Source organism: Cuculus canorus, chromosome 4 (genome assembly GCF_017976375.1).
Source record: "Cuculus canorus isolate bCucCan1 chromosome 4, bCucCan1.pri, whole genome shotgun sequence".
Taxonomy (NCBI): Eukaryota; Metazoa; Chordata; class Aves; order Cuculiformes; family Cuculidae; genus Cuculus; species Cuculus canorus.
This window is the reverse complement of record NC_071404.1, coordinates 53,941,597-53,953,104: the sequence shown is the minus strand read 5'-3', so window position 1 is coordinate 53,953,104 and position 11,508 is coordinate 53,941,597. Positions and strand designations below refer to the sequence as shown.

General features: G+C 44.6%; 2 protein-coding genes across 4 annotated transcripts in view; both read left to right on the top strand.

The window, feature by feature from the left end:
* The first annotated feature begins 1,452 nt into the window (after nt 1-1,452).
* On the top strand, nt 1,453-7,654 carry LOC104068741 (radial spoke head component 4A). The gene is made up of 6 exons (XM_054065562.1): nt 1,453-2,082; nt 2,574-2,805; nt 4,247-4,990; nt 5,703-5,841; nt 6,616-6,733; nt 7,408-7,654. Exons 1-6 carry the CDS (start codon nt 1,460-1,462, stop codon nt 7,652-7,654), a joined length of 2,103 nt encoding a protein of 700 aa, XP_053921537.1. The 5' UTR covers nt 1,453-1,459.
* Nucleotides 7,655-9,223: 1,569 nt separating this feature from the next.
* The window catches only part of CENPE (centromere protein E), a 35,265-nt gene continuing 32,980 nt past the window's right edge, over nt 9,224-11,508 (top strand). For 2 of the 3 annotated variants that reach the window (XM_054066358.1, XM_054066357.1), the window contains exons 1-2: nt 9,224-9,343; nt 9,756-9,847. In XM_054066358.1, coding sequence (XP_053922333.1) covers nt 9,288-9,343; nt 9,756-9,847 — 148 coding nt within the window. In that variant the 5' untranslated portion in view covers nt 9,224-9,287. The remainder of the gene's footprint in view (nt 9,344-9,755; nt 9,848-11,508) is intronic. The other variant, XM_054066359.1, reaches the window with a different exon arrangement.

Genomic DNA, 11,508 nt, shown 5'->3' with positions numbered 1-11,508 from the left:
TTAAACTACATTTTCTACTGCACACAAGCAAAGCAATGAAGGCAAATTAGTGTAATTTATGTCATTTTAAATCAAAATTAAGCTTTTGAAGATCCATTCATTTGCTCTCAGCTGAGATGTGAAAGAGTCTCGTACCACAAATGTTTAAGACAGAGCACTAACAGCGCTTTGTGGTTTGTGGGTCATGATGCAAGGAGAGAAGCAGGGCTCGAACACCCTTCTGGGAGAAGAGCCTGGGTAAAGATCATCTCATTCCAGTACCCCTGCTATGAGCAGGGACACCTCCCACTGGACCAGGTTGCTCAAAGCCTCATCCACTCCGGCCTTGAACACTCCTGTGCTGATAGGAAGCTCTTCAGAGCCTCTCTGTATGAGAATACTCATCTGCTTACTGGCATACAAAGCCAAGAGAATTCTAAGCGGTGTTCTTGCTGCTGGTCTCCACTTCATAGATTAGAATCATATAATAGTTGGAGTTGGAAGGGACCTTAAAGATCATCCAGTTCCACTCCCCCTGCCATGAGCAGGGACATCCCACCAGACCACGCTGCCCAAGGCCCCATCCAACCTGGCCTTAAACACCTCCAGGGATGGGGCATCCACAGCTTCCCTGGGGAACCTGTGCCAGTGTCTCACCACTGTCATGGTGAAGAAATTCTTCCTAATGTCCAGTCTAAATCTGTCCCTCTCCAGTTCATACCCGTTCCCCCTCATCCTATCCCCACAAGCCTTTATGAATAGCCCCTCTCCAGCTTTCCTGTAGCCCCTTCAGGGACTGGAAGGTCACTATAAAGTCTCCTTTGAACCTTCTCTTCTCCAGGCTGAACTAGACCAACTCTCTCAGCCTGTCCTCATAGGGAAGGTGCTCCAGCCCTCCAATCATCCTCGTAGCCTCCTCTGGACCCGTTCCAACAGTTGCATATCCTTCTTACATTGAGAATTCCAGAACTGGACACAGTACTGCAGGTGAGGTCTCACAAGAGAGGAATAGAGGGCCAGAATCACTTTTGTTGACCTGCTGGCCACGCTTCTTTTGATGCAGCCCAGGACACAGTTGGCCTTCTGGGCTGCAAGCACACACTGCCGGCTCATGTCGAGCTTCTCATCGACCAGCACCCCCGAGTCCTTCTCTGCAGGGCTGCTCTTAGTCACGTCATCCCCCGTCCTGTATTGAAGCCGAAGATTGTCTCGAACCGGGTGTAGGACTTCAGAGAAGCGAAGCTGCTTCTCCCAGCCGGCTGCTGTTCCCCAATTTGCGGCAGACCCCAAAGAAGCCGCGACCTTTCCCGAGCTTGGGGAAAAAGCGGGCGATAGGGCTTGGAGCCCTTCCCAGCACCGCGGCGCGTTCCTAGCAACGGCGGCCAGGTCAACCCCGCGCGCCCCGCCCCGCCCCGCCCCGCTGCACCGGTTGCTGCGTGACCAGCGGAGCCGGCGCCGCCCGCGTCCCCCAGGCCAAGCCATGGACGAGCCTCCCGGGGAGCCCCCGGGCCGGGATGGACCTCGGGAAGGGCAGGAGCAGCACAGTCCTGAGCAAGACTCCCAGCAGTCAGAACCGGAACCGCCTTCCCATGGGTACCTGGGGGTAGGAGAAGGGTCTGATGAGCCAAACCGAGACCCCCACCAAGCACAGGACGGAACAGGAGGTGTCGCCCAGGCTCCTGCACCAGGACAAGCCCCATATCAATCGCAGACCCCAACCGAACACCTTCAGGGAGCAGAACAAGCCTCTCACAAGCCACAGGTACCAGAAATAAATGTCACCCAGAGGTACAGGCTGGAAGAAGACTCTTATCGGGCACAGGAGGCAAAGCAAAACATGCATCAGTCATACACACCAGAAGTAGACCCTTACCAAGCACAAGAACCAAAAAGTGCCTATCACACCGATGCAGGAGAAGATCTCTATCAAGCATATGAACGTGGGCATGGCCCCTACCAGCCACATGAACCAGGTTATGGTCTTTATCAGCCAGGATACAGTCCATACGATGATCAGATACCAGATCCTGAATCCCGAATGCTGGCAATCCAGAATGCAAAAGCCTATTTACTGAAGAGCAGCACAACATCTGGCCTGAACTTGTAAGTCTGAAAAAGGAATGCAGTTGAAAGGGTAGGATGTGTTAGTAGAGAGAGTAGTGTTGGTAGAAGGGCAAAGGCAAGGATAAAAGCAGGTATATGTAGGATGGGAGAATATGTTATAAATGCAGTAATTCATTGTTATGTCATACTTGTGTGTGTCCAACGTCTTTCAGAATCAAAATTCCTAAGGGAATCTATAGAGTTCAAAGGGAAGTTGGTTTTATTAAAAGCAAGTTTAAATTCATCTTCAGCTCCAGAAACAGGTGCGGTATATGGGACTATGATATGGAAGATGGGACTACTCCTAACTATGTTATAATCAGGCTAGTTTCAAGTCTGATTTCCCATAATGCTCCATGATACCCTTTCATCTGACTATTCCAACAATTTCTCCAAACCTCTAGGTGATCAGCTTCTAATTTTGTTATTAAAACCATAGTATTCTAAGATTTTCACATAGTAGGTCAGTAATATTTACACTTATATGACAGATATGATCATCTTGCTAATATGCTAACAAAGATCCTGGATGAACAGCCCACAAATGCAGTAGACATAATTGAGAATATCAGCAAGGACGTGAAGTGTGCTCAGTTTCGGAAAAAAATGGACACTCTTCGAGATGAACATGAGATTCTTCCAACAACTGAAGCTGCAGAAGTGCGTAAAGCGTTGTTCCTCAAGACAAATGCAGAAGGAGATGAAGAACTGGAAGAAGAGATAGTGAGTTATTATCAGAGAAAAAGAAATATCATATATACCAGGGAATGGGTGGGAGTATGGCAGGAAAGGAAAAGAAGAAAGGGAGGAATTTGTGAGCTACCTTGTACTATTAACTCTCACGGTCACATAAATAATTGCAGGCACACTATTATGTACACTTTTTCACAGCTAAATTGATCCCATGTCTAGTTTTGAAGAAGAAAAGCCATCTGGTTATTTAGTTGGGGTTTTTCCCTGTAGTAAATCTAATATCCTGAGCCTTTAAAATCATAGATGTTCCAGAGATGATGAACAGAAAGTGAAGTTTACAAGATCCCCTATATGCCAGTTCAACATGGACTACTGTATCCAAATTTATCTATAAGTGACATCTCTTTACTTGAAGTGACCATAATTCTGCATACCAGTTAGACAATATTGTGCACAGCTGCTACTGTAAAACAGAGAATGGAGAATTTGATGATCCTTCCAGCTCCAGCTGTGGTTCCAATCTGTCCTTCTTCAATTAAATAAATACAGTTATAACGAAGAACTACTAGAACTGAAAAGCCACTTATTAAAAAGGGGGATTTTTCAGTATTCAGTTGCTTATATGCAGAAGCATTTGGAAAAATAGAAAGAAGCAGGGTATGTCAGAAAGGAATTTTGAATTTTTCATGCTCTTGTCTGTCTCGTTTTGATGTAAGAAACCTGGAAGGGCCAAAAAAACTCCATACAAAACTAGCACTACTTCTTCCAAATTCCCTACGCTGCCATGTATAACTTCTAATATCTTTGTGTGATATAATTCCTTACCTTCATGAAATATGAAAAGAGTGATAAATCGAATGGAAATACTTAATGAAGTCTTCATTATTTCCCTAGTTCTGCTTTCACTAAAACCAAACTGAAGTGTTACTATGGATTTCAGTAAGAACATGGGCCAGTGTTTTAAAAAATACGGGGAGCTTTATGCCATGTTGTTCAAAAGAACATTTACTCCAGATAAATATTGCTGGCCTAATGACTAAATATGAAAAATATGTATTACTTTTTCCCCAAATGTGTCTGCCACGAACACAAAGAAACACAGCGACACTGTTTGTGGGCATCAAGGCCTCTCACACAGCTGACACGCGCTAGCACTGAAGTCCTTTGCAGATCCTGTGTAAGAATTCTGACTTCCCTTATTTTGCAGTAATTTAAAGTGAGTTTTCATTTTTAAATCCTGTATTCTAAAAGCTGCAGTTCGCCTGTGTTCTCTTCTTTACTTCTAAAATAACATTTTTAATTTTTCTAAATGATAGTGGAAAATGTACTGAATGAATGTTTGCAAAGCACTTTGACAGAATCAGTGGAACTACAGGGAAGTGAAATATAACCTTCAGTGGATAACATGTTTAATTTTTCAAATAGATAATCGTACTATTATTCAGCTCTAACTCTAGATCTTCTTTCCTAGGGAGAGACCCCTCTACCTAATGTGATGGAAACAGCCTTTTATTTTGAACAGGCTGGAATTGGCTTGAGCAAAGATGAATCCTATCATATTTTCCTTGCCCTAAAAAAACTAATTAGTGCTCAGCCAATCCAGACCTGTCGCTTCTGGGGCAAAATTTTGGGCCTGGAGATGAACTATATTATAGCTGAAGTACAGTTCCAGGAGGGAGAAGAGGAGGAGGAAACAGAAGAGGAAGACGTTATTGAGGAAGGAGAGAAAGAGACGGATGAGTTTGAAGACACAGATGAGGAGAAAGAAAAAGATGAACCACCAAAGTCTACCTATAAGCCGCCACCAGTCATCCCAAAAGAGGAAAATGGGACAGGGGCTAATAAATATGTCTACTTTGTCTGTAATGAGCCAGGCAAACCATGGGTGAAGTTGCCTCCAGTGACACCAGCCCAGATTGTCTGTGCCAGGAAAATCAAGAAGTTCTTCACTGGCAGGCTGGATGCTCCCATTGTGAGCTTTCCTCCTTTCCCTGGAAATGAAGCTAATTACCTGCGTGCACAGATAGCTCGGATCTCAGCAGGAACCCAGGTCTCTCCCATTGGATTTTACCAGTTTGCAGAGGAAGAAGATGAAGAGGAGGAAGGAGGAAGAGATACATATGAAGAAAATCCTGATTTTCAGCCTCCTTCTGTGGCTGAAATGGTGGATTCTCTCTCCCTGTGGGTACACCATTCACAGAGTATTCTACCACAGGTATGTTTGGGCATAGCTCATGTGGATCTTGGATACCATTCACACTGTAGTACTCCTAGGGCTTCAGAATGTAAATGAAAAAGCTTAAAAGCTTGTGATATCAGGCTAGTGCTGGAAAGAGGTATTACTAATCTGATTAGTAATAATAATCGTTGCTGGATGACTTGCTGACCAACCTATCAATTGAAGAGTGATAGTGTAAAACGACAGCAAATTGTAGGAAATAAGGTTTAAAATTATTACCAGCTAAACAATAGTTGTAAAAATAAAATCCATAATGTTTAGAACATTAGAATCTTAAGAACATAACATTGTGTTATGTTCCCCTGCCTAAATAACAAGCCAGACTTTAAAAGGAAGGGCAAAGTCCATAAATTAAGCCTCTTTGATTGCAGTAACAGGTAATCTAGCAAGGATATAAACCAACATGGTGAGGAACTGAAGACTACAAAATAACAAAAAGATGATGACAGTGGTATAAGGTTATTCTGAAATAGTAAGTAGGGATCAGGGAGGAATGAGGGATAGAGGGAGCACTCTACCAAGAAGATACAATATTCTGCCAACAATATACCAAGTGTGGAGTATATATTTTTCTTTTCTTCCCCCTCTCCCTTATCTCTGTGTGTGTGCCTGAACCAGTTGTTTTAACTGGCTCACATTCTTTCAGTCATTGTTACATGTAGTTATTATTTTTCCATTTCAATTATAGGGTCGCTGTGTTTGGTTTAATCCTTCTCAAAAATCAGAGGAGGAAGAAGAAGATGAAGAGGAGGAGAAATCAGAGGAGGCAGACAAACCACAGCAAGAAGTAGGACCTTCTCTTCTCACTCCACTTTCTGAAGATGAAGGTATTCTTCATGGAATATAAAATTTTTGATAGAGTCAGTAGGAATGCTGGCATTTGGGTAATAAATATTTGATGTTATAGGACTCTGAAGCTTCAAGGAGCAACATAGCTCATTCTTTTACAAAACTGATCAAAAGCAAAATGATTAACAGTATTGACATTAAAACTGAAGTAATTTGGTTTATTAGTTAACAATCCCATTGAGAATAGGGGGAAAAATCCCTCAGACTTGTTAGGCTACTGCAAGTTCAAGACAGCTCACTATATGAAAGACATTCAGCTATTTTTCTATCATCATTTTAGATGCAAAACGTGTGTGCACATTTAAATAAATAAATACGTATGTACAGATGTACATAGATATATATATAACAATTCAGATCCTGTAGCAGATTACTGCAGAAATCACGGGAACAGGGAAACCTCAATGTTAGTTTATGTCAATAGTAAATTATTGTCCTACCTTTCATCGAGGAGAAATATAACTAAATAATTTATCCATAAGTAATAGAATATCCTCAACAAAAGAAACAGCATTAAGTACTACTGAATTTCAGAAGCGTTATCTTTTCTGTACGTGGCTCTTATAGCATTCCTGCGCTACCTACCCATACATCCAAACCACCTGTTTGAATACAGTGCCTATATTTTTTAACTTCTGGATCTTCTGACATGAAGCTTATTATAACCATTGCTTGAATATTCAGTCTTAAATATTTTGTAGAGTCTCATAAGTCAGTTTATTCATAGACTCTGTGTTTTTGTCTGCCTCCAGAAATTGAAAACATCCCTGCTTGGACAGCTCGGCTTTCTACAGACCTGATCCCAGAACATGCTGTTGCAATCCTCCAGTCGAACCGATGGCCTGGAGCATATACCTTTGCATCTGGCAGGTGAGTAGGTAGTTGACATGGTTACTACACAGACTGCATATGCTAAACACAGATAATTGTCTACCAAAGTAAAAGTTGCTCTATTATTAATTTATTGACCAAATTTTAACTATTCCAGAGGCTGATGGACAAAGACACTTAAATGTGCACAGGAATAGTGAGTATGTATTTAAGACTGAAACTGAATACTCCCTTGAAAGGCTAGTTAGTGGATGTAAATGTCCAGTTAGAATTTGGGCAGAGTCTTTGATGTAAAACCTATATTCCTGAGTCTATGGTCATTTTTGCAAAAATAGCTACATTCTGTGGTTCTAATGTTCGTTTGTTTCCACTGTGCGTGGTAAGTCATTACCTCTACATGCTTTTAAGTGGCACCGGAGTTCGTGTCTGAAACGGCAGTGTTACTAACGTGAAGCTGGAGTCATATTGCAATATGGTGCAGTGACAGAGTACAGCTGCCATCATTTCAGCATTTGGAGATTTTTAAGTGGAAGTTATATAATCTGCAGTAACAGCAGTTAAAAAGAGTTGCGGTCTTTTAAATACTTTTTATAGGACATCTGCACCAGCATGGCTGACTTTTTGCACAGCAGAGTAATGAAGCCTGACAGTATCTCCACTGATGTTTTGTTGGAGGTAGGGAGAATGTGTAATCTTTCACTTTTGTTTCTCAGGAAATTTGAGAACATCTACTTTGGCTGGGGCCACAAATACAGTCTGGAGAACCACAGTCCTGAACTACCTCCACCAGTACAAGCTGAATACCCCAGTGGGCCAGAAATCACTGAGACAAGTGACCCCACTCTGGAAGAGGAACTAGCTTTCAAGGCTGCCCAGGAAGAAGCCTTAGCTGCATCTGAGGAAGAGGAAGAGGAAGAAGAGGAAGAGGATGCAGAGGATGATGAAAAGGAGGATGATTAAAATATGGGGGAAACATTTTTCTTTTAAAAGTTTAAACATGGAATAGTGTTTTCAGAAATTGTTCATTAATTAGTTGAGCTTGAAATAAATGCAGTTGGAGCTTGCCCTCTGATTGTTGTAGGCTCTTCTTTGCAGCTACCTTCCCCTCCTTCCCCGACCCCCAAACCTGCCCACACCAGGGCAAAGACTGTGTTGCTTTCACTGGAAGACAACACCATGAAGCAGCCTTTTTTTAGGAGAGCAGACAAACACAATTTGCTCCTGTTTTCTAAAATAATGCTGCTTGGAACTACCTACCACCCACCAAACCTTCACATTGTTTTCTAACTCACACTTCAGCACCTATATAAATTTTACTTCCATCAAAAAATAAAACAAACCTCAGTTCATGGAATTATAGCATCACTAGGTTTTAAAAGACCTTTGAGATCACTGAGTCCAAACATACCTGTCCACTACTAGGTCATATGAGAAATGGGCCTGCAAGAAAGCTGAGGAGGGACTGTTCACAAAGGCTGGTAGTGATAGGACTAGGGGCAATGCGTATAAACTGAAGAGGGGCAGATTTAGACCAGACATAATGAGGAATTTCTTCACTATGAGAGTGGTGAGGCACTGGCACAGGTTGCCCAGGGAAGCTGTGGCTGCCCCATCCCTGGAGGTGTTCAAGGCCAGGTTGGATGGGGCCTTGGGCAGCCTGGGCTGGTGGGAGGTGTCCCTGCCCATGGCAGGGGGTTGGAACTAAATGATCTTTAAGGTCCCTTCCAACCCAAACTATTCTACCGATTCTATGATTCTACAATTCTATGGTTTAGTAGACTTTAGATGTCCACTACTAAATCATATGAGATATGGTTTTGTAGATTTTTTATGTCCACTACTACAGTTGGACACAATGATCTCAAAGGTATTTTCAAACCTAGTGAGTCTACAATTCCACAAGACCCCTGAGCACCTCATCTACCTGTCTTTTAAACAGCTCCAGGGATGGGGACTCCACCACCTCCCTGAGCAGCCTCTGCCAGTGCCCGAGAACTGGCATTCTCTTGAACTTGGCATTCTCTTGGCATTTTTCCTGATGTCCAATCGGACCCTCCCCTGGTGCAGCTTGAGGCCATTCCCCCTTGCCCTGTCCCCTGTCACTTGGGAGAAGAGATAAGCACCCACCCTGCTACAACCTCTTTTCAGGCAGTTGTAGGCAGTGATAAGGTGTCCCCTCAGCCTCTTCTTCTCCAGGCTGAACAGCCCCGGTTCCCTCAGCCGCTCCTCCTAAGGCTTGTTCTCCAGCCCCCTGCCCAGCACCCAGCTCGGCACGCAGCGACTCCGCCACGGCTCACTGCCCACTTTCTCACTGCACCCCCCATTTACCCGCCCTCCGAGCTCAGCCCCGGACGCTACCACCGCGGCACAAGCAGGAGGGGTGTCGCGGCACCAACAGAGGCCGCTCACCCACCGTCCCCCTTGCCACGCCTCCCTTGTCTTCCCCCGTCAGATGCTGCCGAGTGGTACGCTCCATCGAGGATGCGTCCTCCCTAGCGCGGGCCAATAGGAAGCGGGCTGGGGCTCAGTTCGAATACGGGCGGCGGTTTGGCCGCGAGCGGAGGTGGCAGTGAGTTTTCCGATCGCCGCGGGGATGGCGGAAGAGGGAGCTGTCACGGTCTGCGTGCGAGTGCGGCCGCTCATCGCCAGGTACAGCCCTCCCAGGGCTCCTCGGGCTTCTCCCCCGGGTGTGGCTTCGCCCCTCTGGCCTTCAGCCCCCAGCGACGCCGCCACCGGCAGGCGGGGGCAAAAGTGGTGAGGCACTGGCCCAGGGTTCCCCCGGAAGCTGTGGGTGCCCCATCCCTGGAGGTGTTCAAGGCCAGGTTGGATGGGGCCTTGGGCAGCCAGGGCTGGTGGGAGGTGTCCCTGCCCATGGCGGGGGGGTGGAACTGGATGGGCTTTAACGTCCCTTTCACCCCAAACTGTTGTATGATTCTGTGAAGGTGTGATGTCTGAGACGGTGGGGGAAGGAGGGAGCCCGGAGCTCACATTAAGGGAGGGATTCGCATCCCAGGAGTGAGTCCCAACCTCATAAAGCTTAACAGAATGTCTTTTCTTTTAGGGAAAAAGAAGAGAAAGAGAAAGAGGTCCTCTACTGGAAAAGTGAAGATAATACAATTTCGGAAGTCAATGGTACAAAAGTATTCAGTTATGGTAAGAACGCTGAAGTGATTGATTTATGTTGATAAACTTATTTGTGTTGATAGGCCTATGTCAATGTTGACATGAACATTTGCTACTGAACTGCTTGAAGGAATGCCTGTGTCTGTGGCCTTAGCTTAGCTTTTTGCAGTGTCAGGGAATAATAGAATAGTTGGGGTCAGAAGGGATCTTGAAAATCATCCAGTTCCAACCCCCTGCCATGGGCAGGGACACCTCCCACCAGCCCAGGCTGCCCAAGGCCCCGTCCAACCTGGCCTTGAACACCTCCAGGGATGGGGCACCCACAGCTTCCGGGGGAACCCTGGGCCAGTGCCTCACCACTCTCATGGTGAAGAAATTCTTCCTTATGTCTACTCTAAATCTGCCCCTCTCCAGCTGATACCTATTGCCCCTAGTCCTATCACTACAAGCCTTTGTAAAAGCCCCTCCCCTTCCTGTAGCCGTTTCAGGTACTGGATGGACGATCACTATGAGGTCTCCTTGGAGCCTTCTCTTCTCTAGGCTGAACAACCCCAGTTCTCTCAGCCTGTCGAACTATGTCTGTGAACTATTTTCCCAATCTTCTAATTTTGAAGGAGTGCCATTGGGGCACCCAGGACTTCTGGTTTAATCAGGATCAAGTGTTGTAGTTTAGCTCTTAGCTGGCCAAAGAGTAGTTAGCTGCTTTGTCCTCCTGGGAGGCAGGGTAGGGAGGAGAATCAGGAGAAGAAGAGGAAAAGTTGTGGGCTGAGAAAAAAACAGTTTTGATAGAACAATAAAAGAAAACAATAACAACAATAATACATATATAATAATGTATTTAAATGCAACTGCTCACTGCCTGATGATTAGCTCGTCTCGAGCAGAGATCGCAGCAAGCACAGAGATAGCAAGTGGAACACCAAATGTGAGATCTCAATTGCCTACCCATGCAACCCTGTTGTCAAATTCCCATTTTTACACTGAGCATGGTGCTATGGTATTCAATTAGCCATTTTGGATTAGCTGTCCTGGCTCTGCACCTGCAAAAGATAGGAAACTGAAAAATCCTTGATTATTTTTTTTTTTAGCAGCAATCAAAACATGAGTGTTTTATCAATGCTTTTCTCATACTAAATCTGAGAAACAGCAGCTGCTGGGAAGAAACCTAATGCTATCCTAGCCAAATATAAACATTGCGTGCCAACAACTAAAACAATATGTGTGATCAATATTATTCTCATTCTAAAGCCAAAACATGGCAGCTACTGGGGGAAAAATTATCTCTATCTTAGCTGAAACCAGAACAAACAGTAGCAATATGGTTTTGAAGTCAGCTCCCAGATGGACATTGCATTCTCTCCTGGAGTATGCTGTGGAGTGATTTTGGAACACGACTGGAATTCATAGAAAAGAATCCAGCTTCTAAATGGGCTAGACTAGGGCTAGTCCAGAGTGTTTAGGTAGAAGGGGGTAGGGGAGCCCAAAACTGACGAGTGCCTAAGTGTGGATTTCTACTGATCTGCTCTACTTGTTAACATGAATGTAGCCACTGGAAAGATTTGTCCCAAATTACGGATTCAATAGCAGCATACTTCAAGCTAAGAGTTTAACAAGTAGCCTGTCTTGTCAGGCTTACGATCCTCGTAGATAAACCATCCATAGATGTTTTTTAGGAATAAATGGCTTGACTG